At 46.1% G+C, this 27,619-nt stretch overlaps 1 protein-coding gene across 2 annotated transcripts in view; it reads left to right on the top strand.

The window, feature by feature from the left end:
- Casp7 (caspase 7) overlaps positions 1-27,619 on the top strand; it is a 52,855-nt gene that overhangs the window by 415 nt on the left and 24,821 nt on the right. For both annotated transcript variants that reach the window (XM_087185289.1, XM_004838892.4), the window contains exons 2-4: positions 6,282-6,391; positions 25,440-25,576; positions 25,999-26,127. In XM_087185289.1, the coding sequence (XP_087041415.1) occupies positions 6,282-6,391; positions 25,440-25,576; positions 25,999-26,127 (376 nt within the window). The remainder of the gene's footprint in view (positions 1-6,281; positions 6,392-25,439; positions 25,577-25,998; positions 26,128-27,619) is intronic.

Raw genomic sequence — 27,619 nt, 5'->3', positions numbered from 1 at the left:
TGGCACAGGCTAAGTGCTGCGAGGCTCCCGTCTGCCAGGCCTGGGTTCCCGGGCCCACACTGCTGCTTGCCGGCTGTGGGACTTCGACCCTTTCCGTCCCTGCCCAGTAAGCAGGACTCTTGGTGATAACTGGCTGTCGCTGTATGGAGGGAGGGAGGGGGTTGTGGGGCGCAGCAGCGCTCTGCTTGAGCAACGTTCGTGGGGTGCTACAGGGGCTGGGCTCTTGCAGGTACCCAAGCTGGGAAACAGGCAGGCGCAGTTGGTCGTTTGGACTCTTGGTCTCCAGGCAACCTTGCAGCCTTTCTCCCTCTTATGCAGCTTTCCAGTTTATGGGGAAGTAAAATTACGTGTCGGTAGTTCTGGGTGAATTATTCCCAGAACTTTCCAAGGAGCTCCGGGTTGAGTGGCCCTGATATTACTTTACTTACAGGGCGTTTCCTCCTTCCGAGTCTGGACACCCTGACCTTTTCAATACTGCTGTCGGTAGGTTTATGATCCACCTTTGCTGCCTGTAAACAGCGTGGCTTTAGGCAGGTTCCTTAAGCTCTCTGGAGGAATTGAAGTTTTAGTTTCAGACAGTCTCTGAGGAGAGCTGTGAACCTCAAGTGACACTGTGGAGCACTTGAGTGCCAGGCAGAGCTCCCTCTTTCCGGACCAGGGGCTGGGTCAGTGGGGTTCTACTCTTTGAGCCTTTCAGGAAGAATGTCTTTTATTTGGGCAAGAAGTGGGGCAAAAGTGGTATGATGTCACTTCGCACATAGGAAGCAGCTGCAATGAGTCCATTTTGCCCTTGTGGAAAAACCAAAGTTCAGGCAGTGGCTAGGAAGTGATTCTCTGCTCCGCTATGTAGCATGTGCTCCCATCATATACACGCCTGTTAAGTACGTTTAGAAATAATCACTACACCAGTCTTTGTTCAGTCTCCACAAAAGCTGTATAAAATATGAATATGGTGCTAAAGTATCAGTGAAAGTTGACAGTTGAGTGTATTCTCAGTCTTGGAGTCAGTGGTGATAGTAGAGAATACTGAATTTTTAGAGTGAGCCACACCAGGCCCAGCATTTTGTGTGCATTGTTGGATTGGTCCTCATAGCCGCCTGTGAGTTAGGCGCCAGCGTTTTCCCATTTTACAGACGAGAACTCTCAGAAGGGTTGAGTACCCTTTCCATGGCTAACACGTTGAAAGAGCTGATTCCATCCAGATCTGCTGGTGGCCACACCAGAACTCTTAACCACCCTCCCGGGTCCCTTGGCTGCTGCTCTTTGGCCAGTAGCTTATTCAGTTTCAGAAATATTTGTTGGATGCCACCATGTACCTGACACTTCTGGATGATTAAAGTAAACTCTCCATCTGCGTACAGTTACAATTCTGTTGGATAACAGTAAGGATAATAACAATAACCAGGACTTACTATGTTCCTGGCATCGTTGGTACCTTGGATGTGTACTAGTCAGTTTTCTGTTACTGTGATGAAATAACTGCGTCTGGGTAACTTTATTTTAAAAGGAAGTTTATTAACTCACAGTTCTGGAGGTTCAGGGGCATGGTGCCAGCATCAGTGCAGCTCTTGTGAAGGACTCATGGTGGATGGCATCACACATGCAAGGAAAGATCACGTTGGGAGACAGAAAGCCAGAGCAGCCAGGGGATGGCCAGGCTGGTTCTTTGACAACAACCCTCTTGAGAAAGCAACTCAGGGCCCCACAAGAGCTACCTTAAGTTCTCTTGAGGGTAGTGTCCCCAGCAAGAACTAATCACCTCCCCCGGGTTCCACCTCTTAAGTCCTCCCAAGTCTTAACATCACCATGCTAGGAACCAACTTTCAATCCTTGGAGAACAGACCATAGCAATGAGGAAAAATCCTTTTTAAAAGTGTTAGATGTATTTAACAGAGGGATAAGTGATAACCCTGGAATAACACAGATACAAGAAGATAATACCAGGCAGTCTCTCTCCAGACGTGGATCTGAGATGGCCTGGGTTTCCTAGGTGGGCTGCTGTGAGGATAAAAGGAAACCAAGGATCAAAACCAAGTGTTGGCCTCACCGAGGTCAGACAGCCTCACCCTGGGCACTTCGGATGGTTCCAAAACTCAAGCCCAGCCCTATAAGAATAAGGAGGCGACTGAATGTTTAACGTTAGTTAGAGATTTCGGAGTCAAGTCCACTACTGCTGACTTAGATCATTGGCAGGAAGGCATCCTGCCTCCCTAAACAGTGTCCAGTGGCAACCCCCAAATGCTGGTCTCCTACCGAAGACCTGATGGCTCGGTGTGGAGGGAGAGCTTCCCACCACCGCTCTGTAGAAAGCAGCCCTGTTCATCTCTGTGGCCGAGGCCCCCTGTAGCTGGGAAAGAGAGCGACCTGGAGCTGTCCTCTCCTTTCTGTGTAACACTCTGATGTTCTCTGCTGCATTCCCCACCCCGGCTTCTCTGCCTCCCCTTCCAGGTCTCAGGACAGGCACGTCCTCCCCTGAGATTGTCCCCTGACGCCTTTGTGGCTCAGTGATGACCCCTGGATGGCCACTCTTTGTCTGCTCTCAGGACACACGACACAGTTGCAATTTGACATTTTGTACCATCTTTCCTCACTATCTGTCCCCCATCATGGCAGGGCCAGGTCACTTTGCTCACAGGTCCCAGGTGTGTCATAATCCTAGGGCCTTGGACTTCCAGGTAATATTCAGTGAATGAATGAAAATGAATGAAGAGGAGTCTCTAAAGTTCTTAGCAACCCAACAACATTAAAATGTTTGGTTTTCTAAATGACTTTATCAAGGTACAATTGATCTTTAAAAAGCTGTGCATATTTAATATATGCATTTAAGTTTGGAGACAGGTATATACACCTGTGAAATCTAATTCACCATCAACATCCAGCATCTTCTGAAGTTTCCTCCTGCCCTCTTTATTGTAATTTTATGTGGGTGTGGAGTAAAAACACTTAACATAGGAACTAACTTTTTAGGACATTTTCACTATATTGTACAATATTGTTAGCCATAGGCACTATACTGTGTGGTAGGTCTCCAGGAGGTACTCATCTGCTGTAACCGAAATTCTATTTCTTTTGACTATCATTTCCTTCTCCCCCCACCCCTGGCAACCACCCTTTTGTTCTTTACTTCTATAAGCTTGACTCTCAATGACACATATAAGTGAGAGAGTATTGTATTTGTTTTTCTCTGTCTGGCTTATTTCATTTAACATAATGCCCTCCAGATCCATGTATCTTGTCACAAATAGTAAGATGATTTTTTTAAGGAGAATAATAGTCTATCAGTATCTGGAATAGATCACATTTTTAAAAATCCCATTCGCCTGAGCCAGGCTTGGTGACACACACCTGTAATCTCAGCACTTGGGGAACTGAGGCAGGAGGATTGTGAGTTTGAGGCCAGCCTGGACTACATAGCAAGACTGTCTAAAATTAAATTAAATTAATAAAAGTCCATCTGTTGATGGTCATTTAGATTGTTCCCATGTCTTGACTGTTATGAATAATATTGTAATAAACAAGGTAATACAAATATCTACTTGTGGTATTCATTTCCATTCATTTGGATATATACCTAGAAGCGGGATTGCTGGGTCACATACCATTTCTATTTTCAATTTTCTGAGGAACCTTCACATTGTTTCCCATAATGGCTGTACCCCATTTGCATTCCCACCAACACTATATAAAAATTCTCTTGTCCAAATGGTCACCAAACTTTCTTAAAAAATGATACCATCCTAACAAGTGTGAGGAAATACCCCATTGTGCTTTGAATTTGCATTCCCCTGATGATAAGTAACTTGAAACTTTTTCTTACACTTGCTGCCCATTTGTGTGTCTTCTGTGAGAAATGTCTGTTCAAGTCTGTTAGTCATCTTTCCATCATTGTAACCAATACCCGAGGTCATCAATTTAGAAAGAGAAAGGGTTTGTTTGGGCTCCAGTTTTGGAGGTTGCAGTTTGTGATCCACTGGGCACCTCTGGGCCTGTGGTAAAGTCATACATCATTGTGGCATTTTCTTCACGTCTGCCAAGTGAGAAAGAGAGGCAGGGGCTGGCTCTCACTGTCCCCTTTGAAGGCGCCCCAACCATGACCTGCAGGCCTCCCACCGTGCTTCCATCACCTCCTGGTAGAAGCAAACTGGAGACCAAGCCTTATGGGGACGTGCCAGATGCAAACCAGCTATCTTGTCAAATTGAGTGGGTTTTGCTATTCAGTTGGGTGGGCTCCTTGTATATTTTGGATATTAACCCTTCACAAGATACAAGCTTTGGAAGTATTTTCTCCCATACCATAAGTTGCTTTTTCATTTTGTTGAGAGCTCTCGTTTTGCTTTGCTGTCTTGGGGAAGGGTGATGGGGTGAAGGGAAACTACCCCCTTCCCTTCTCTCCTGCATCCATGTGCTGGAGTCTTCTTCCACCAGGTGCGGCAGACTCTGCGCTCTCACAAAGGCGTTCTTGTCCGTGGGTCATTGCCAAGGTTGTCCTTTCTGTGTAAGGATGGGGCTGGAGTCTCCTATTCCACCTTCATGGCGACATGTTTCTCTTTCTGTAATAGTCACATATTTTTGTTACCACACATCCTAGATTCAGCCTTTAAGATTAATTTTAGCAAAAGTCAAGACTTAGCTCTACATGTTGAAGGTAGCATCTTTTTCGGGTGGACTTTGTAAGACTTTACTTGTAAATTTGGAAAATGCTTTGCTAATCCACTGAAAGCTAAGGAGGTCTAAAAGTATGGAGGAAAGAAAATGAAAACTGTTGAGTGTTTTCTGCATGCCTGCCCTTCTGCTTAACTCTGCTGTGGATGGGCTTATCTCTATTTTTGAGGAACATCTTGGGTCCTAATCTGAAAAATCTGCCCCCCCCCAAACACGTTGGTGGCAAAAGAAGGGAAACCCATGATGTGCTGAGAGACACATGTCATGATCGCCGTGGTACTGAGGGACTGTCCCTCCTTCTTTGTTCTCTTCCACTGCCCATGCATCCCCAGGTCAGCTGGAAGCTAAGGCCATAATGACACTCAAAGATCAAAGCCATCTGGCCTCAGTTTGTCTCCACAGGCATCCCCTCTCTGAGTTGGATTCATCCTTCCTACCTCCAGAAGTCAGTATTTGTGCTCAGAACACAAAATGATTGGTAAAATAGATGCCTTCTGGTTTTCTAGCTGAGTGCAACCATCCCCAGTGAGCCTTGACAGGTATGCAGAACTGTACCTGCCGCTGTGGCTGCCCAGGAGACTCCCTCAGAGGTTGAAACCAGGTAGAAATGGGAGTCTGGAGAGGTTTCCCATTGCTGCTGAAAGTGAGTCCCTGATCCATTCCTGAGGAGTGAAACAGGACTTGATTTGTGAGAAATGAGCCTGATCTGGCTCTTTCAAGGGAATTCCTTTCCTTTGGAGCATGCATTTCCTCCAGCCTTCCACTCAGTTAATACTTATTTAATAAGTACCTCTGTGTGCCAGATGCCTCTGCCCTAATGAATTTATATTGATTGTCCTTTGGAGCCAAACTACTGGCAGAGTGCAAACAAAGAAGACAAATGTGAGAGCTGTGTAGTGAATGAACATGGGTATGCAGCCAGGTAGTAAATATTTTGGGCATTGTGGGCCATAATCTCTGCTTGCTGAGAGAGAACCACCAAAGACAGAATGTAAATGAACGGGCAGGGCTGGGATCCAGTAGAACTCTATTCACAAAGCAGGTGGTGGGGACCATGTTTGCTAACACCCTTACCACACAATGCAGGGCTGGAAATCCAAGCACATGAGTTAAGATCTGAACTGTTAAATAATGGGGATCTCTTGAAGATGCTGGAGCAGGAAAATAAATGGATAGAAATCTATTTTTGTAGGACCCCATAAAGCCATCTCAAACAGAAAGGGAGCTTAACACCCCAGGTTGCTGCTGAATTGTCTTTGAGCAATGCTGGGCAAACCATGAGCCCTTCATGACCTGCCGGAAATTTAGGGGGTGTTTGAGTTGTGATAACCTTTGATAAATAAATCTTCCTCTATTTCTTGTACACAATGAACAGTTAACAAAAGTGTGGATGCTAAATTAGAAGCTCCCCAGGGGCAGGGGCTCTGGTTTCTTCTGGAATGATGTGTGGAGTATATTTGAAGGCACTGGATGGTATAGTAACTGTGGAGCTTAAATGTGGACAGTAACCCTTGTGCTTCATTTAAAATTGTGTCACCTACTGAGTGTCATTTACAAATATCATGATGCCAGTGACATGAGTGAATGCCAATTTTCTGGTGTCTTTCTGTTCCTCCCAGATGGCAGATGATCAGGAACGTGTTGCAGAGCAGGGGGCTGGCGATTCCGCACCTCCAGATGCAGTTGATGCTAAGCCAGACCGGTCGTCATTCCTCTCATCACTCTTAACGTAAGTTTCCCTGCTTGTTGGGCAAATCAGGACCCCTCAGCCAGGTCAGTCTGCTGTACCTCTTCCATTTCCACTTCCCCGGGGACATTAAGGGAAGAAGACCCGTGCTGTGCAAGGTGGGAGGTCTGCACAGGATCCTGCTGGCAAGATGTGACAGCACTGGGGGGCCCATGTGCACCTCTTGTCATAGGGAAAGCCCAGGAATGGGGGACCTAAGCTTTGGGAGTTTCCTGCTCAGTAACTGTGTGTCTTGGGGTTCAGTTTCCAGGAATGAGGTGCTGCTCTTATAGGGGGTGAGTTGCAGGCAACTTCAGAGCAGAGCCTAGGCTGCTGCTGCCAGGTGGGAGTGAGCCTGACAAAAGGCAGAACCCAGAGCCAAAGAACAGGAGATAGCAGGGTGATTCATCCCACCCTGTGCCCTCAGAGGCACGCCACTTGTGGAGGGGCACTGGTGCCTATCGACTGGTTCCTGCCTTTTCCTTCTTGAGTTCACTTTTAAAATTCTAAATTTTACATGTAATGATAAATTAAACTCTTGTGTGCCAGCTTGGTATTGTGTGTGCCTCTAAGTCCAGATAATCCCAGGAGATGACTCTGATATCATTGTTTAACAGGTAGGGAAACTGAGGCACCAAGAGGTTTAATAGCTTGCTTTTCTGATGACAGTAAATAAGTTGAAGAGTTGATGGAGAAACCAGTATGAGCATCACTCACTTAAGGGTTCTGTTATATGCTTTCCATTTAAAAGTAGGGCCACAAGGACATGGCCAAGCCCAGTGCCTTCTGTTAACCTTGACCGTGAATGAGCAGTGAGTGGAACTTCCTGACAGAAACTGGGGGCCATCCAGGCATCAGAAACATGAGCTTTCTTTGTGCAGTAGTCCCACTCCCTCCCCTTATCTGTGGTTTTGCCTTTAGTGGTTTCAGTTACCTACAGCCAACCATGGTCTGAAAATATTAAATAGAAAAGTCGAGGAATGAATAGTTCATAGGTCTTAAATTGCACACCACTTTGAGTGGTGTGGTGAAATCTTGTGTCATACTGCTCCATCCTGCCCAGGAAGTGACTCCTTCCTTTGTCTAGTGTGTCTTGGTTATCACATCTGTTGAAATATCTCAGGACTTGTATTCAGGCAACTCTTAGTTTACATAAAAATGGCCCTAAAAGCCAAGAGCAGTGATACTGGGATTCAGATATGCCAAAGAGAAGCTGTAAAGTCTTTCCTCTAAGTGAAAAGGTGAGAGTTCCCAACTTAATGAGGAAAGAAAAAAAAAATCCTGTGTTGAGATTGCTAAGATCTACAGTAAGAATGAATCTTCTGTCCATGAAACTGTGAAGAAGGAAAAATAATTTCTCACTAGCTATGCTGTCTCGCCTCAAACTGCCAAAGTTTGGCTGCCGTCTTGGTTCCTTTTCTTTTTGCTGACACAAATACCCAACACCCAAAGTTAAAGGAGGAAAGGTTTATTTCAGGTCACAGTTTGTGGAGTCCACAATTGACTGGCCCCAAGGCAGGAGGCCATGGCAGAGGGGCATGACAGAGGAGAAACAGTCCATGGCATGGCAGGCAGCAAGCAGCAGCAGCAGCAAGCTTGCCTTCTTGTCCCTTTACACAGCATTCCATCCAGGCTCCAAGCCTGACTGCCACCATACCCTGGATGGGACTTCCATTATCCACGCCCTTAACCCTGGTATCACACCCTTAACCCCAGCATCATACACCCTAATCCTCCAGTCATCTTCAAAATTCCCCAGGCATGACTGCATAAAGCTTTGGGGGGACAACTAGATAGAAGCCATAACATTCACAATGCATGACAAGTCTTCTTGAAGATGGGAAAGACCTGAAGTTGTAGGGTTCAGTACTCTGTGATTTCAGGACTCAAGTAGGTGTCCTGGGATGAGGAAGCACTGGTATGAGGGGCCACTGCAGTTCCTTAGCCAAGTCCCACCCGAGAGAGAGAGACCTGTGACCTCCAGAGAGAGCCTTGGATCACATCATCCAGACAGGACTCAGGAAAGCACGAAGGGTTCTAACACTACCCAGAGCCCATTGGCTGCTTGTTAGGGTCAAGAATATCCAGTGAAATGACTGGAAAATACAGTTCTAACTCCTAGGAACTTTCCAGAGCCAGGAGGTAAATTGGTCCACCTCATCCACTCCCTGGAGAAAGTTCTTGAGAGCAGTCACCTTCAAATAATTAAGTTAATGTAGAACTACATACTCCCTTGAATATTTCAAGGTGACGTGTACACTTTTTGTTAGGGTAGTTGCAAAAGATGTAATAGTACTTTACTTTTTAATCCCCTTTTGACTATTTGGATTAAGCAGTTGACTAATGAAGAAGAAACGGTAGTCATTTCAAAAATCTTAGAAAAATCTTCACACACTTAGAAATCGTGAAAAAAGGGTGTATTGTAAAAACTAACATTTAAAAATAATTTTTAAAACATATTTAGTTGAATCTAAATTTGTAGTGATTTTATAACCACATCGTGTCTTCTTAAAAAATACATGAACCAACCCTCCTTTATGAGCTAGAATTTTTATATTGTTTCTTTTTCCCATCTGAACTCATCTTTCTTAAATTATTTTTCTCTTACATTGTATTTTGATGTAATAAACTCATTTGCTTAAAAGTCTTTTACTGGTCACCTCATCATGTATCTGTTGCTAGCGTATTCATGTGTGTGTATGTGTATCTGTATAAATTAGAAAACATTTTCTCAGATATGAGTGTTAAAAGAAATTTCTCCTAGACTAAGTTGCTGTTTTTGCTATAATTAATTAACAGTTGACCTAAACAAGTAAATTAATAAATCATTGTATCATTAAATCATTCATCAAAATAATCGTTAAATAGATACTGCAGTGAAATTACAACTTATAATGGAGTGGGTGGGCTTTTAAAAAGTAGTTTCTAAATAAATATAAAAATAATAAGTTACTGGACTTAGAGTTCAATATTAGTTTTTTTCCTGTTTTTCCTTTTTGGAGATATAAGCACTGAAAAATCATGAACAAATTACATGGGATGGTAGGAATTTTATTCTAGTAATATCCCTTAATTCTTTTAATTTCTTTTGAGTACTTTGCCAAAAATGAAGGCTTGATTAGGTCTTTGTTCAATTATGTTGAAAGTAAAAAATGGGAAATTATTTGACTTACGGAAGAAATTATGCAACCTTTAGAGGCTTTTTTTTGTGTCAGAAGTACCCCCAAAAAGCTGTACCAAAATTTCTCAAGCAATTGTTTACTGAACCTGTTTCCTTTTTACTTACATGCAAACCGGTTTTAACTCAGAATGTCCCTTCTGAAAGATAAAATAGTATTTGTAAGCATTTGTCATTGTCCTTTAAAAGTGTATTTTTGTCAGGACCCTGGAGCTGCTAATGTAGCTCACTCATTTGTGGAAACTGCTGTTTCATGTAGTGGGCACCAGTTTACCCCTGCAAAACTTGCTTTCTGTCTCAAGATCTGATACCATTTTTTGGTTCAGTAAGTGTGTTATTGGGTATCTTGTGATGCTTATCTTGTTTTTGAGTTCTGAATTCTAATGGATGGATGAGGAGGGAGAGAAAAGGAGGAAGAAAAGGTCCCAAAGCCAGCACTGTGTTTACCTCCTGGCACCAGTGCTTCCTTCGCTATCAAGGGACTGTAGCTCCGTATTGATGACATCTTTGAAAATAATCGGGGATGAAAGAGACAGTCATTAAACGAGAACCATCTTCACTTCCGTTCCATTCGTGTGTGTGTGTGTGTGTGTGTGTGTGTGTGTGTATTTAATGTTTTTAATACGTAATTGAATTTGGAATAGTCCAAAGCAAGACCCCAAGTGCTCCCACTTCTAGTGCTGTGCTTCACTCATCTCAAACTCGTGTTTACCAAGAAGCCCCCGTCACAGTGCCTGACTTGGGAGATTCGTGGATTGTCTTACTTGCCCTTTGGTAAATGAGTGGAGATTTTAACAGCTGTAGGGAAGGTGAGAAAGTCTGCCCTTTGAGTACACAGCAGAGCTGGGAATGGAAAGGAAGGTAGTATTTTAGACCCGTTCTAGGAAAAAAATATACAAGTGCAGGTTGAGAATCTGATTATTTATTCCTTTAAGCTGTCGGTGTCTGCAGCCCTTGCAGTCTTTGAGTGCCCTGCTGGAAGACCAAAGCCATCGCCCTCTTATTTTGCAGAAATACCTGGGGTCTGTGGTGCGGTTCTTTCCTTCTCTCTGTCCTTCGGGGAGGAAATTTAGCTTGGACAGCCTCCTTCATTTTGGCCCATTTTACCTTTTTTGTAGCATGACTGATGTCGAGAGTCATCAAAATAAACACTAAGCATCCTTGCAAAATAGTTAAATTAAATGCCATTTTCTGAAACGCTTATTGTAGTTGCATGATCCGGAAGACATAATTGTTGAATTATTAAACAGTATTGAGCTAGAACAAATGGTAGTTTAATGTCGTCTTCTTTCAGGTTGTGAAATGTTAGTTGCTTGTTTATCTTCTTCAGGGACCCGACTATCCATGCAGTAAATGATATTCTAGCCACCTATCAGAAAGAAGTCAATTTGAATAAAATTCAATCAGGATTTGTGACATACTGTGAAAATTCTGATTTTTTTTCTTGTACTTTTTTAACCTCATAAAGATGGAAACTTTATTTTTTCCTGTACTGGGGTCCCAACCCAGGGCCTTCACACTGAGTTACACCTCCAGCCCTTGTTTAAAATTTTGAGATAGGATCTTGCTGATTTGCCATGTCTGGGCTTGAACTTTGACCCTCCTGCCCCAGGCTCCCAGAGTGCTGTGCTGGTCACAAGTGTGCACCACCACGCCTGGCTGGAAAGGGTTTTTTCATCTGATAAAGTGTCATCAGCTTTCACATTAACCACTTCAGATGCCATTTTGGGTCAACAGTTCCTTGTGTCCTTCATTTATTAATCAAGTATGTGTGGAGGGGCTGGGAACAGCTCAGCCTCAGGCCCACAGTTGGTCAGCAGCTGAGCCAGGACCTGTGCTCGCTCACCTGCCCGCCACACCCAGCTCTCCACCAGCCTCTGCAGGTTTATGTCCCAGGCTCTGCGTCCGCCCTGGGGCTGCAGCTGGAAGCAAGGTCCCTTTGGCCTCTGCCTCCAGCACTGGCGTTTTTGGAGGGAAGGCAAGAGCAGAACAGCCAGTGGAGGTGGCCGGGAAGCCTGAGGGCAGCAGAATTTGTTGAAAGGGCTCAGCAGTGCGGTAGATGTCCAGTGAGAGGACGATGCCATGGGTTAGGTGGAGTGGAGGTGCTCGCCAGCTGCCGCCGCGACAGGACTTTGTGGCCGAGTGGAAGGAGGAGATGAAAAGAGCCGACGAGGAAAGTGACACCTGGCCGCAGAGAACAGCGATGTCCTCTGGTCATACACGTAGTGTGACTAGAAGCACAGAGTTGGGCCCAGTGTCAGGCGGACCCCTGGACACCTCACTGTCATCTTTGCTCCCTGAGAGTCCGGACTGGGAGTGTTTGTTCTGCTCAGAGCCACACCAGGCAGGACAGTGGAGGAGCAGTGGTGACCCTGCCTGTCCCTCATTCAGGACCAGACTGCCCGTCAACCTCCCCAAGATACCTCAGAGACCTTGGGAAGCACAACACACACACACACACACACACACGCACGCACGTACGCACGCACGCCCAAATCCGGGTGGTGCTCGCCCCAGGTAGTTCAGACCCCTCCGTGTGTCATGGTTTCTTTTTCCTCGCTGCCGCTAGATGGCAGGAGAGCATCGTTTTATTCCAACGCCATGGTTCCCCGTACAATCAACTATTCTTTACTTTTCTTAAAATTTGTATATATCAGAATGTTTTCTGATTATTGAGAACATTTAGGAAACAGAAGGACACAAAGAAAAAAATGCTTGAGGTAATTTAAAAATTTGTAAAATATTTAGGTTTTTAAAAAAAATTATTTAGAGAATCTCGGTATGGATAGATTGTGTGCATGTTACGAATCCGCTTATACCACAAAGCCTAGTGTGGTCACTGCCCGTGAAGAGGAGTTCTTTTGACCTAAAAGTAACCTCAGGGATCAACACAGATCACCTCCGTCCACGTGAACCATGTAATCCTTATCCTGGACATAAAGTTTTTGTTTTGTTTTTTCACACACCTGTGTGTGTGTGTATGTGTGTGTGTCCTCAAGAAAGCACATAGGCAGGCCGTATTGGAGATTACACCCAGAGCCTTTGTGCTGAGCTACATCTCCAGCCCTTTTTTATTTTTACTTTTGTGACAAAGTCTAGCTAAGTCACTGAATTGCCCAAATTGGGCTCAAACTTAGGATCTTCTCAGAGTTCTGGGATTGAAGGCATGTGCAGCCATACCCGGCTAAGTCAAGTTTTTATTGAATGCCTAAGGATAGCTTACTGAAAATAATAACTAATGGCTGAGTGGTAGGATACACCCTAGATAAAGCTGCAGGCAGCTGAGAAAAGAACAGACAAGGAAGGGCTGGGGGAAGGGGAACCTGAGTTGTAAGAGAAAAGGCAGTGGGCTCCCGGGGGACAGGGAGAGCCTCAGGGCCAGGGCCGAACCCTGTCAGGCCAGGCAAACACAGCTTCTGCCTGGGAAGGTGGGTGGAGGCCACTGGGTGGGGGGTTTGGTCTTGATGGCCCAAGCCACTGACAGCCCTACAATGGCCTGAAAGACACTCTTCTGCTTGGCTGCTTCAGCTTCAGAATCCGGCTCCTGTCTGAGCTCTACTCAAGGTCAGAATGCAAGGAAATAAAAGCAAAGTAGCAAACACACTGCACACAGCCTTGAATTTCCCCAGGCCGCGTGGGCCTCGTGTGAGTGTGTGTGTTTGTGTGTGTGTGTATGTGTGTGTACCTGCTGAAGGGTCTGTTTCTCTTTCTATCTCAGGAGACAAGAAAGGCTCATTCTTAAAATTTGCTAAGCTCCCTTTTGTGAGGCCCTGGTTCAGAGCACATAGCTTTTTCCTTGGTATCATCTCTGTTTGCTTCCCCTGGCGGGTGTTTAGTAAGTGCCACTTGGTAGTAATTTTTTTGCCCTGATTGCAACTTGGGCTTCTCCACAACTACGTATAATATGTGAGTAGGTTCCTACACAACAAGGGTCATTTGTATGAATATAAGATCAGACAGCTGCCTTTCATGTGGAGAATGTGAAAGTTGTTTCAGAGGAAGTGAGGCTAGAATCAGAGACAACAACACAGAAGCCAGCCTGTCTCTTACTCCAGGGTCTGAGCTCCAAATGGACACGCACTGTGTGGTGACGGTATTGATTGGAAGAGGCCACGTCTAGCGCCCTTTAAAACAGCAACATAAAACAGACACAAGGCATTGGCTTTTCAACACAGGAACCCTCACATTCAGCATCCGGAATACAGGATACCTTCCCCAGATCTATTATTGAATAAATAAGGTAACTCAGCTTCCTAAATTACCTAAATATACCTGAGAAGGAAGGAGATAAGAGACTCATAATGTTAAAACTAGGAGATTCTATAAAAGGTAATTTAACTCTCTTCTATTGTGAGCAAGGAAAGTAAGACCAGAGAGGTAGTGTGTTTAATCTGTTGTCACCCAGCAGGATCAGGACTAAGCACAGGCCTAACTAGGGCACCCCCTTATGTCAGATGCCACCCACAACTGTTGTGGCTTTGAGCTGTTCAACCACATGAATTCTTCAACAGCATTTTTTTTTTCCACCCAAGTGGGTCAGCAAATTTAATTCTTCATACCCACTGCACCTTCTCTGCTTCACTTCAGCTGAGGGATGGCCCGGGCAGCTGCTGCAGCAGGGCTTGCAGTGATGGCAGGTAAGGGCCGAAGGCACTTTTCAGGGTCTGCAAGCCACACACTACTAAAGTGGGTCAGAGTCCAGGAATTCTGAGGCTGTGGCTTCTACATGTGCAGAATACCTATAGGCATGTCAGGTTCTAGAATTTCTAGAGGGGAAAGTAGTAACTAAAGTGTAGGGAAAAATAAGGGAGGGGGTGCAATAATCAGGTTTCCATGGTGACTTGGTCCACCTTACATTGCCATAACAGAATGCTTGAGTCCGGATAATCAGCAAGAACAGGCTTGTTTTGCCCATGGTGCTGGGAGTTGGGATGTCCAAGGGCTTAGCGCCAGTAGCTGAACAGCTTCTAATAAGGACCATATGCTGCTTCAACTCATGGTGAACGCAGAAAAGAGCAAGCAGGCGCATGCAGAAATAGAAGAGGAGACAGAAGGACCCAGCCCACATTGTACCTTCCCACTCACTAGAACTAACCCTGTCCCCGCACTACACTGGCACCCCATGGCTTATCACCGCTTAAAGGTCGCAGTGCCTCTCAGTGCCATTACACTGGCAATTAGATGTCAACATGAGTTTTGTCAGGGGCAGACCACATCCAGACCAGAGCACGCGCTAATACACGTAAAACACTACATGTTAGTACAGTACAACCTAATAATAAAAAGTAGCATGAAAATATAACCTGTTGCCTCTCAAATGAACAGGTGATCACAAATAAAGAAACATGGGGTGTAGCATTGCAAGATTAAATCAGTCCCTGTCATCCCAGGGCGAGCCTACTTTGGCTGCAGAGGGGACTGCTCTTCTACTGATGGTGAGTTTCCATGCTACTCGCAGAAAGGGAAAGGATGGATGAAATGATTGTGTAAGAATGAGGACCCATGGATGCTGGCTGTGCTGAGTTCTGACCCCCGCTGCTGTAGTACACACGTCTCACGGTATCTTCCCAACCTGCTAGGTTATTTACACAGATTCCAGGGTTTATTTTCCCTGGATGATTTCTTAAAGGCCCTTTGTCACTTTTTGCTGTCAGAGGTCTTGCCAGCCCTTTTTTTAGGGAGAAGAGAGAAATGTGGATAAATTTGGAGAAAGGGAACTTACTGTTAATACCAGCCTTGAGCTGAGTTTCAAAGAAAAGCGCAGCGAGCTGGTTTTCTCTCTTGTCCACAGACTCAGGAGGGCTGTCCAGGGTAGCAGGTGGTCATCTCACCTCCTCAGCTGTGCCGCCTTCTACTGACTGAGGCCCTCAGCCAGGAAACTGAGAAAGGCATCGCTGAGTTGCTTGAAAAGTGGGTCGGTCTATATGTGCTCACATTTCCTTGTTACATTTGGGTGGGTGAGGTGGAAAAGTGTGGTAACATCTGGATCATTCACATTATCCAAGGCCACTGAGAAATGTTTGTTTCTTCTGAAAAAGAAGGAATTTGTTCCGCCTGTAGAGTTGTCTTGTGTTATGAGTTTGATTATTTGGAAGGAAGAAAGCAGCCTAATGAACTTGAACCGTGCCGCTCATCACAGGCTCACTTCTTGTTCCTGTTCATTTACTTACCCATAGCTTTAGATATTTTGCCATGCTGTTTACAGCCTTTTGGATATTTGGCCCTTTGGCAGTTGAGGGTGTGTGTTCCTGATTGTCCTTTCGAATAGCTGGGGAGGTTTTACTCTGTTGACACACAGCCTCCTGCTTAACCATTCCCCTGTTTCCAGTTTTTCACTCTTAAGGATTGTGCTCCTGGCTGTGTGTGTGTGGAAGGTTGGTTTTACTTTTTCCCCTTTGTGTTCCCATGGAGTGCCATCCTCGGGTTGGGGGATGTCGCCTTGTGGAGTCTGGCCGTTTCTGCCGGTCAGCAGAGCAGGGAGAGGCTAGTGTGTGGTGACCTTCCCAGCTCGAGTTTCCAGGGTCCTATGGAAAAGTCCAGCATGCGGCTCGCTGCTGAGTCAGTCACAGGCCTTCAGGGATGGCTGGCCTGTGCCATTCTTCTGTCCCCTGCTGATCTCTGAGCATGTTGAGTTTTTATTACTACAGAGAAGAAGGAAACTCAGTCCTTGTTGTCACAGGGCGAGGCCTACTTCTGCTGCAGGGCCCACAGCTTCCCGATGAAGATGCCAGGTACTGCCCACACTCTGCCTTCCCTCCCTATCTTGCCTGGCCCAGCCTTGGTTTGTTAGGACTCAGGGGTGCCGTCTGTTGAAATATTGAAACCATGAATGAATTTTCTTCAAAATATTTAGACAAAGCAGCTACAAAAACCAGAGCTCTGGTTCCGAATGAAACAGTCTTGGGGAGCTGTGAGCCTGGTGTTTCACTGTTTAATGAGGAATGTCTGCAAACAGACCCAGCTACTGGGAATCCTTTCAGCAGGGCACTTTGGAAAATAAATAGGAGTGGGTTTGCTTATTTCTAGTCCCTTCCAAATATAGAAAAACATAATTCACGTTTTTTCAGCAGCCCAGGTGATCTGTAAGTGGGTAAAACCTGTGTTTATCTCCTCCAGTGATGGGGAGATCATACTAGCACCCAGAGTAGGTTGTAAAAAGCCACCGTGTGCTTTCTAAGCCTTTTCAATTCTTTGTCAAGTAGGCAGAATATTTTTATCCTGTGATGTTTCTGATATGAATTGCTGTAGGTTCTTCAAGGACACCCTTTTATGTAAATAGCCAACAGCTTAGTTGTAATTTTTTGACTCGAGACTTTGTTGTGGTGAAAAGTGACTGAGTTGGCTTCATGCTGTGAAATCTGAGGTCCAGAGAAAGGACTGTCTACTGTCTATCTAAGAAGTGAGGATAATCTTGTTCCTTCCTGATATTGGACTCTGGCGCAGTCGGTGTTCCAGCAGAGATTTGTGCTTATCCGAGTGCCTCAGGGAAGTGAAGATCAGGGGACTTGGCCACTTTGGAAACACAGCTCCGCAGAACAATAAGGACGCTCAGGTAGCACTGCCTTCAACCTGCTCCGCAAATTTGCTTCCCCTTACTCTTTACTCTTTTTTGTTGTTGTTTTTTTGGTACCGGGGATTGAACTCCATCTTTGCGCTTGCGCAGCAGGCTGTGAAACCACTGAGCCCGGCCCGCCCCTTATTTTCTAGCGCACACTTGAGCGCGCTTTGTAAGTCATTCTTCCAGGATATCCGAGTTTGTTGTAATCTTGCCTGTCAAGCCCTAAGCACAGTGATTTAGTAGCCGGATTTTTTTTTTTGTAAATCTGCAGCCAATTGTGGAACACATGAGCTTTTAAGAGGATTTAGAACTTTTAATTCACTGGTCTGATTTATGATGGGCTTTGCACTTAACAGCAGCTTCCAACACAAGAATCCTGTGTTTCTTCTCAACACAGTCATCTTGGAGAAGGTTCTCTGAATGTAAAAAGGGCTGAGATAAAGGCTAGGTTTATCAGCTAGGATTAGCGGAGGAAAGAAAAAAGAGAGAGACAAGAGGAGAAAATGGGAACTAGGTAGAATCTAGTTTTAAAAATGCCCTCCCCGGTTCTGTTTATCTTTCTTTGCCTCACATCTGGACTTCCAGAATCAATGGGACAGTGACTGTTAATTCGCTTTGTAAAACCCAGGATGGTAACAGTATTCATACTTGATCCTGATGACTTAAATACCTGAAGTGCGTCTTCTGCCATTTGTCAATTCAGAGAAAGACTCTTGTCCAGAACTGAGAGATGCTCAGTGAGTTTTTCTTTAAGCCCACCCTCTTAGGGTCTGTGTGACAGTTCTTACGTGTTCCTTGCTCTTCTGCAGAAAGCTCTTTCAAACCTGGGGCAACAAGAACAGCCCTTTAAAAAAAAGATGGCTCCACCATCTAATTTCCAAACAGATGGTAACTCTTTTTCCACTGCTGGGACTAGGCACAAAGCATAGCTCCTCCACCTGAGCCCAAAGGGAGTTTGTGCTCACACCAAGGGGACCCCATAGTGTGTTGCAAACATTGGGACCTCTCAGGTAGCATCGTGTGCAGCAGCAGCTCCTGGAGCTTTCGGTGGTGGTGGTAAAAAGACTGTAAGTAACAGCCTGGCTGTCAGTCCCCACAGACCTGGTGAAGAGTCTTAAATCGCACCGGTGACTCTAAAGACACCACAGTGCTGATGGAAGTGACCTGTCACCTGTGCCCTCACACCTTCTCTTTCTGGTGGCTGAGTCTGGAGCTAGCTGCAGAAATGGCATCTCGCAAGGGGAAGGAAAGGAAGGAAGAACCGTCATCAGCCTCGGGCCACAAGGGGCTGAAGGAGAGCTTGTATTTTCGGACTGTTACGTCTTTTCATCCTTCAATGATACCTTCGTCCGTATCACTGATCTTTCTGGCAAGGGAACCATCTATCGCATGACTGGTGGGACAATGGAAAAGGCTGATGGAGAGGCATCTTCCCCATGTGCTGCCATGCTGGCTGCCCAGGATGTGGCCCAGAGGTGCTGGGTTGGGCATCACTGCCCTACATACCAAACTCCAGGCCACAGGAGGAAACAGGACTAAGCCCCCTGGACCTTGTGCCCAGGCAGCCCTCGGGGCCCGTGCTGGCTGGGGTATGAAGATTGAGTGGATTGAGGATGTCATCCCTTCCACCCGCTCCAGTAGTACCCGAGGAAGGGAGGTCACTGTGGTCGCCATCTGTGAACAAGACTCAAGTTGTTTTCTGTTAATAAATTACTTTTGTGTAAGCAAACCCCCCCGCCCCCCCCAAAAAAGCTGTGCTTTCCGCAGCACAACAGATTGGACCTTCTGGCCTGGAACCGAGGACCCACAGGCCGAGGCTGTTGGAGGGGTGAGACAGCAGCACAAGCTCAGGCCAGACAGGCTTGGTTGAACCCTCCAACTTCAGAGAGGCCCAGTATCCTAGGAGAGCACCCCGACCTGGCTGACACTCATTCTCTACATCAACAGCAAGGCCTGAAAACCTGAATTGTAGCAGAGGTGAGAAACCATGGAATAGGTGACTTGGTGTTAGACTCTGGACGAAATCTGGGCTGTACTCATTTCTACCTTGTGATTGTGGACAAACCACTTTAATCTCTATGAAGTGAAGCTGATGCCCCCACAGAATTGTACAGATTAAATGAGATAACACTGTGTGTGCAAAAAGATAAGTGATCAAAAGGTAGTATCTGTTGTAACTGCATTTTTATTATTGTTACTATTGATGTGTAGAAAAGTAAGAAGTTTAAGAAGCTAGGATAAAGTCACAATGGAAAAACAAAGACAGAGTGTTTAGAGAGCCTTTTCAGCAACTAGCACAAGAATGTACAGATCCACTAATCATCAAGACAGGTCAGATCTCCATCCAGGCCTAGCAAGTGACTTTTAACTAGTAAGCTGACTTTTAGTTGATGTTTTGAATTCCTGTCTTGCTTGCATGCAGTAACAAAGGTACGCAGTGAAAATCCTTCCTCTCTCTCTTGCCTGACACCACCTCCTGGAGCTCATGCAATCGGAGCATTCTGATTCTTCCTAACAGAGTGTGTGATTGTGCTTAAAGTCCCTTCCTTTGTGGCCCGCCCAGGAGTAGACTGATCTGGTTCTTTGTACCTGTTCTTCTGGCTCTTACCTGCAAGAGCCACTAAGTGAATAAACTTCTACCTGAGTGGCAGCTGATGGAATCGAGGCATGCCAGGAAGGTTCAGAATTGGACATGGCAGAGGCAGGGGAAATGAGGGATGGACACAGCAGTCCGGAAGTGTTCCAACCCATGCTAGATCTCCTGCAGAAGGACTCAAGCAAAGCAGTTGACCTGTATCCCTACACACCCCATGCCAAAGTGGTTCCCTCTCAGAAGTCAGTCCCCTTCTGACATGTGACCTCAAGGCTGCGGCTGTCCCTGGCTAATGTCTATGCAGCAAAATGCAGGTGCTGGTCCATTCCTTCACCCACCTCTGATCCACCCTGCCGGTCCCCAACATGCATGGCAGCCCACCTGGAGCACCTTCGCCTGTTGAATTTTGTCTTCATTTTTTCATGAAATATTATTGAGCACCTACTGTGCGCTGACACTGTTCTAGAAGCCAGGAAACAGCAGGGACCTCCCCTAAAGCCTGCCTTCATAACGCTCTTACCCTTAGCAGGAGATGGACAACAGCTCGGTAATTTGAGGTTAGGTGGCAAGGTGTGGTTTACACATTAATATGGGGACGGGACACCGAATGATAGGTGTGGGGGTGTGGGCAGGGTGAGCTAGGATCTGAGTGAGGGAGAGGAAGGAGATATGTGAGTTTGGAGCCATGAGGAGCACAGGCAGAGAGGACCGAGTGCAAAGGCCCCACGGCCAGACGAGTTTGTGGTTGGTTGTCTGGGGTGGGATGAGTCAGGGAAAGAAAGAGTGGGAAGAGATAATGCACCGTCACTTCTGTAGACCCTGGGGGCTGTGGCTGGGATTCTGGAGTTCCTTCTTAGCAGCAGGAAACCCCTGTGGCTCTGAGCAGGGAACTAATGTGATTGGGTTTATCATTTTTAAATGTATTTAAAAGCTCACTTTTAAGAAATGACTCCAAGGGCAAAACTAAAACCTGGAGGCCAAGTAAGAGTCCACGATGTCAGATCAGGAGGTGACATGGCCTGGGGCTTCTGGGATCCTGCCCAGGCCAGCAGTGAGATGCCCAGTGAACTCGTATTGCTGCTTACACAGACAGAGCTGGGCAGCAGCCAGCTGAGCAGGGCATGAGCCCAGCAGTTCTTTCCTGGGTCTTGTGCCCCCCAGGCCTCCACCAGCAGTCATCAGGAGGCAGCCTGTGTAGGGGACCCTGCACCAGGAACAGGAGCAGAGAGGCCAGAGGGGGACCATGCGGGGCCTTTGGGAATCCTGGAGTGGAGTTTTAAACAGCTTGCTGGAATCTAACTTGGGTTATTTTGTTTGTTTGTTTTGAGTTTTGGTGCTGAGGATCAAACTCAGGGCCTCATATATGCTAGCATTCTACCACTGAACTATACACTGGCCCCTGATTTATGTTTTTTAAAAGAACACTTAGGCTGCAAGGAACCTCAAACATTAGCTGCTCTTCTCTCCTACTCCCACACTGATTTATCTTTGGCTTGGTTCTGCCGGCTCTTTGGCAGCCTACATCCAGGTTCCTGTTGAAACATGACCACCAACAATTCTCACTGTAGCCACTTAGAGAGGCTGACCCTGTTCCTCAGTTCCAGTTTTCAGATTCCCAGGGAAGAGGGCTGTTTGGAAGAGGGCCCAGCCTAGGATCTGGCAGCCCCAGACCAGTCAAAGATGGCCATAGGACAAGGGCAAAGGATGGGCGATCACTTTCTACCAACATGGCACATACTGAAGTCTCAATGGGAGAATGCCAGTGAAAGGGAGACAATCCCCAGGACAGAGAAGGTGCCCCAAAACTTCAGAACTATTAGGTGGTGGAGTAACCTAGATTCATTCTTGCAGAATATATCTCTGTACAGTGGAATTTAATCTTTCTTCCTCTTTTTTCTCCTGGTTATTCCTTCTTGATGCCTTCCTGACCATCATTTCCTCCTTTTAGTTGTCTCTTCAGTTACATGCTCTAAGCTGATCACCCTGATTTGCTTGCCCCAGGCCAGCTCCTCTTAAGAAGATAAATTCAGTGGGATCGGATTGATAATCGCTCTCTAACACACATTTGTGGTCTGGGAAAACCTGGGTTTAATAAAAAGCGTTTTGAGTTAGAAGGGAATGTTAGTATTGACTGACTCAAATCCAGAAAAGGGAAGCAGATATTAAAATCATTTTGAAAAATAGGAATTCAATTTAGGAGCAGGTTAGAGAAGGGAAATTGTCCTTACCACCCTTTTGAGATACTTCCAAAGATAAGAATTGCACTTCACATTCCATTTTGAGCTAGTTTCATCATCATGGGCAGTGTTTTCTTTAAAGTGTTCCTTTTTTTGAATCAAGTTAATTTTAGTTAATTAAAAATTAGTAGTTGGGTGGGGGATTTAGCTCAGTGGTGCTGCCGCCTGCCTGGAAAGTGCAAGGTCCTGAGTTTGATCCCTAGTACCAAAAAAAAAAAAAATTAGTAGTCATTTTTTCCAAATTTTATTCTGATAGAGGCAAAGTCCTTTTAATTTTCATATAACGTACATCCAAACCTGTTTTTCTTATAAAACATGCTTACTGGTTTTGATTTGCTCATCACTGAGAAGGAGCTCCTGGCAGCTTTAAAAACCCACACCTTGTTTATTACTTGGACGTTGTCCTAGAGGTCCTCATTTCAGAAGAAGAATTTTATCTCTTCAAAAATTGTAGTGCATAAAATACAGCTTCCACCCTGCCAGACATACTGCATCTCTTAGGGTCTCTGAATGGCCTTCAGGTAGCTATAAGACCCAGGAATCTTGCTCCAAAATACACTTGATGTGTTAAAAACTGCCTATTCAATTTTCTTTCCTTTTAGCCCATTTTGATACTTTCTGAAAGGTTGGGGAGCATGCTGAGTGCATTCTGGGCTGGTAGCCCATCCTGAAGCTACCATCATTTAAGAATGCTCACAGATTCTCCTTTAAGTTCCCCAAAAGTAACGCAGCAGATGAGTTCAGGCCTGTCCTGAATTTTTATGTCAGAGACGGTGTTTGCTCAAAGAATAAACAGCGTAGTGGAGAAAGCATACACTGGGAAGCTGGATCACCAAGCATCCCATCCCAGCTCTGAACTTCAGCTTTGTTGTCTGCACAGCACCGCATTGCTCTGGGGACAGGCAGTGGTTTTGTAAAGCCCTGGCCCGTAGGTGGCAGGTACTGGTAAGGAATGGATACATAAGTGTGCTGCATTTATTCTGAGTGTTGTACGGTTCACATGCCAATCCCATTGATCCTACAGTGATAACTAGGCCAGTTTTTATCAGTGAGAAAACAGAAGCTCTGAGACGGTGGCACGTTCCGGTTAGCTCCCCAGATGGATGGCTGAGTGGTCCCGGGGGGAGCACCAGTGGCCTCTCTGGAGGCGGGTGGCCTGTTGCAGCTGGCTTTTCACCCAGAGGTCTGCCGCTTGCCATTTCCCCCGAAGGTCACCAGTGCCCAGTGAGTGAAAGGAGGGTTTCTGAAGGTCTCTCCTCCTGGATTTGGACCTGCTGTGCTGGCTCATCCTCCAGCCACTTGAAATCCCCAAGCCCCTGTTGCTCAGCCTTAAATGGGGTTATGGTGACATCCACTGCCCTCTTTGAGTTGCTGTTAGAATTCAGTGAGACTTTCTACAAGACCATGATAGAGACTGGTAGATGTTCATTTCTCTCATTGCTACCTGTAACTGTAATTGTAATTGTGTCCCCTACCTACTTCTAAGGCATCTGTCCCAAGACCAGAGGTTGTGTGTGTCCATGGGAGGCTGGGCACACAAATTTAACATGCACAGTGGACACTGAACAGGGTCATCGACAGGGTGGCAGTGAGGAAATAAATCCTACTTCCGCGTGGCCTGTCCTTGAACAAAACAGACTCACTGTGGTAAAACTCATATAAGTCCAGACAGCAGGAAGGGGTTCCCCTACAGGGAGTACCTGCTGGCACCGCACCCCTCATCTAACTTTGTGAGTCACAGAAAGCTGCCCCTGCTGCATGCTGCTGGCTCTATTTCACAGGAGAGGAAGTCAGCACTCTTCAAAGGGTAGCAGTTCACTGCCCCAGTCACGCACCCCAAGTCCATCTTTCCTGGGTGCTGACTGCCTGGGGTTAGGAGTGTGAAGCCACTCGTATCACCCTGAAAACCTAACCAAAGCAGGGAGGCGCCCCAAGGCAGGAGAACGGATTCGGGATAGTTCTCTGTTAAAGATCAAGTGGCATCATGGAAGAAATGTAACCTTATAAAAGTAGGGTGGTATAAAGTCACATTGAAGTGGAAAAATAGCAAGAAGGACTGGGAAGGTTAGTCCCACAGAGCTAATCTGTAACCTGGACTGAGGTAGGACAAAGGGAACGCCCCTGTCCTTTCAGAGATTCTGAGAAACCGACAGATAAGAGCGGATGGAAACCCAAGGGCAGTGTCCTTGGACCGAGTCTGTCTGTTGGTAGATACTGAGTTTTCACTTTCACTTTGCCTCCCCACCCTTAAGTGTGAGCTGAGGGAGGACGACAGATGACCCTTGTAGCCCGCAGTCTAGGGCACAGTGTTCCCCAGCTCCAGTGTGCCGGTCTGAGGGCTGCCGGGCCCTTCAGTAGCTGTGTGGTGTGGACAGCCCCCTGCCTCCTGTGGGCCTCTGCTTCCATATCTGTACGTGAGGGGGTGAGATTCAACTGGCTTGTTCATTCCTACAATAAGTATCCACTAAGCACCTCATGTGCCAGCCGTTCTATGTGTTGAGACTTCAGTGGTTTCAGAAAAGATAAAACTCGCTTTGCTCCTGGAGCTCACGTCGGCATGGAACCTACTAGGCTGCTTCCCCTCTCACTGGACATTTGATTCTGTGGCCTCCCCATGATGGTTGGTGCTCATGCCATAAGCTCTGCCTGCCAGGCTTTTGGCAAACTGTACCACCAGTTGATGGGAGAGTGGAAGAGACCTGCTTTCTTTTTAAATTTCTGTTCCTTTTTTTCTCTTTTAATATAGATGTAATTAAATTATAACACTTACACAAGTGCACGAACATGAATTTTTACACGTGCCAGTAACCAGCACCCATGCCAAGAAACGAATTATGAGCCACACTGGAGAGTCCTTATTCCCTCCAGACCCTGTCCCTCCAATGTGGAAACACCATCCAGACTAGCTAGTAGGAGGTCTTTGTTTTGTTAATTTTTCTGTGTCCTTTTGTGCATTGGCCCTTCACTACAGTGTATTTGTGAGATTCATTTATGCTACTCTCCACTGTCATGGTTTCTTTATTGGCATTGTTGTATTTCATTACATGAATATTCAGCAGTTTAGCCATATGGAATATTTCCTTTGGGGATTATTGTTACGGGTCGACAACACCGGAAACAAGTGGCTCTGCTTTTTGGTGAACATGTCAGGCCGGTGGCCCCGTCACGGGGTGCGTGTGAGCTCAGTTTTCATGGACTCTGCCATTTTCCCCAGTGGATTGCAGGGTAGGTCCCACCAGCAACATGTGATCATTCAGGTGCTGAGCACTCCGTTTCTTTCACACTGTAGCCATTCCTGGGAGTGGGTGCTGGTGTCATACTGTGATTTCAGTTTGCATTTCTCTGACATCTAACAGAATTTACCATAGAACTCTGTTCCGGTTACACAGAGCTGTCTGTGCAGCCCAGACCCTCACCCCACGGCCTGCCTGGGCTCGGAGGCCCCTCTTGTCAGACTTACCCTAACCGGCTGTGTATTTCCCTAGTAAGAAGAAGAAGAATGGCTCTACAGGCCCAGCCAGGACCCCCCGGGACCAGGTGCCTGTGTATCAGTATAACATGAATTTCGAGAAGGTGGGCAAGTGCGTCATAATAAACAACAAGAACTTCGACAAAGTGACAGGTAGGCACTGTGAGCCTGGGCTAAGCCTTCCATTTCCTCTGTTTTGTATCAGACATTCACTGAGAAATGCTGGGCCCACCTGCAGACAGCCCCTACGTCTAGGGAAAAGGGGTACAGAGAAACTGAGGACTGTCAGTCTGAGGTCCCACTGCATATTAGCTGTCAGGCATCTTGACCAAGGAGCTAAGCATCGAGGGATCCGTTTGGCTTTGATTGGGCCTGGGAGTTACCATGAAGAGGTTCACCTCTTGTGGGTGGGCTGAGTCCCCTCTCTTGAGTTTCCTTCTCGTTTCATTTGCTCCTTTACATTGTGACCTCGGAGGTATTCCGTGCACTCAGAGCGTTCCTGCTGGAGCTGGCGCTGGCTGCATTCAGCATCTAACCTGATGATAACCTGTAGATGCATTGCTCGATTCCCACAGGAATGGGTGTCCGAAATGGAACCGACAAAGATGCTGAGGCCCTTTTCAAGTGTTTCCGAAGCCTGGGTTTTGATGTGGTTGTTTATAATGACTGCACTTGTGCCAAGATGCAAGATCTGCTTAAACGAGGTGAGCACTTACCCTGCTCTTCCGCCCTGCCCTGCACCGAGAGGTCTGAGAAGGATGCCTTCTCAGGATAGACTTTCTTCCTCTGGCCATTCTGTACCTGTCTTGGGAGAGACAGGCCTCTTTCACGAGACATTGGTATCTCTGTGAAAAGATGAAGTCAGCTTGAATTCCTGCAAGAACAAAAGGTTCTGTATGTGCAGAACGATCTCAGTCCCAAAAGGCTGATTCCAAGGGAAGTAACAAATCTGTATCCTCTTGTGCAGGATGAAATTTAGGTAACTAAAGTATTCCTGGTGGCAGGTAGAGAAGACTAATCCCTATATGGTATTCTGGGGAACTGCTTTATATTCTGTGTGGCACATCTGTGATTTTATTTCATTAGACCCTTAACACAAACCCTACAATGCTGGTCAAAGGCATTTGTATCATGTCCATTTTATAAATGTAGGAATGGAGCTTCAGAGAGGATATGAGACACGCTGAAGAGCCAGTTAGGAGCAGAACCGGAACCCAAGCTCTCATTTTCCAACTCCAGGACTGATGCATGTCTGTACTACACCATCTGGCGCTGTAGCTCTGGTGTGCCGGTGTTCAGGGCAGATGTTTGAAAGTAAAGTCCTCCCAGTTCATCAGACAGGGATCCACAGGCAGCAGATGGTTCACTGTTGCTTTCTTAGTTGTGCAGCTAAAAAAGAAAAAGATCTTTTTTTTTTTTGGTACCAGGGATCGAACTCGGGACCTTGCGCTTGCAAGGCAGGTGCTGGAACCACTGAGCTAAATCCCCAGCCCCCAAAAAGATCTTATCCTCTTATTTTTTTTAACTAGGCACCTTTTCATAGTGTTTTCAAACTTGACTCTTCCAAGCTGAATTTCTGTACCTAGCAGGCCATGTGGTAGAACAGACTAGAAATCAGGAGTTCACGTTGTGGGTCTGGCCCAGTTCCAACAGTGAGGTGACCCAGGCAGAGCAGCCATATCTTCCTGATTTCTTTGCTTTCCTGAAATGTGGGCCATGATCCTAGCTCTACCTATTTCTTAGGGTTGGAGGGAGGATGAGCTGAGAGAAGATTTGTGAGCATGCTTTTGAGAAGTACTTGGGCCTTACCTCAGGGCTTGGGCCAGCTGTCATTTCTGTTCCCGAGAAGGTGAATTATTCTACCCAAGCTCAGAGCATGTCACCCTCAGAGAATTCTTGATTCTTAGCCTGTCAAAACGGTAAAGCAGTTACTTTTCTTGACTCTGTGCTGCAGTAGGTTCCAGGGAGGACAAAACTTCATTTCCCCACTCTGTGCTAATTCACCCAATCTTATAATAAGCTAGGAATTTCCAGCTTTCATCGCCATGACTTGTGTCTGTTATCAAAACAAATACAGACATCACCGTACAGCTCTGCACAGGTGTCGCAGCAATTAGAAGGGGAGAGGCTGGGTCTGCTGCCTGCAATTGCTGAGCAGGGCAAGGCAGCACCACACTTGAAGCCTGGCACCAAGGC

The sequence above is a fragment of the Heterocephalus glaber genome, unplaced genomic scaffold (genome assembly GCF_053883595.1).
Source record: "Heterocephalus glaber isolate CG9 unplaced genomic scaffold, H.glaber_assembly_v1.0 deba00001497, whole genome shotgun sequence".
Taxonomy (NCBI): Eukaryota; Metazoa; Chordata; class Mammalia; order Rodentia; family Bathyergidae; genus Heterocephalus; species Heterocephalus glaber.
Note: the sequence above shows the minus strand (reverse complement) of the source record. Positions and strands in the feature narration are given on the sequence as shown.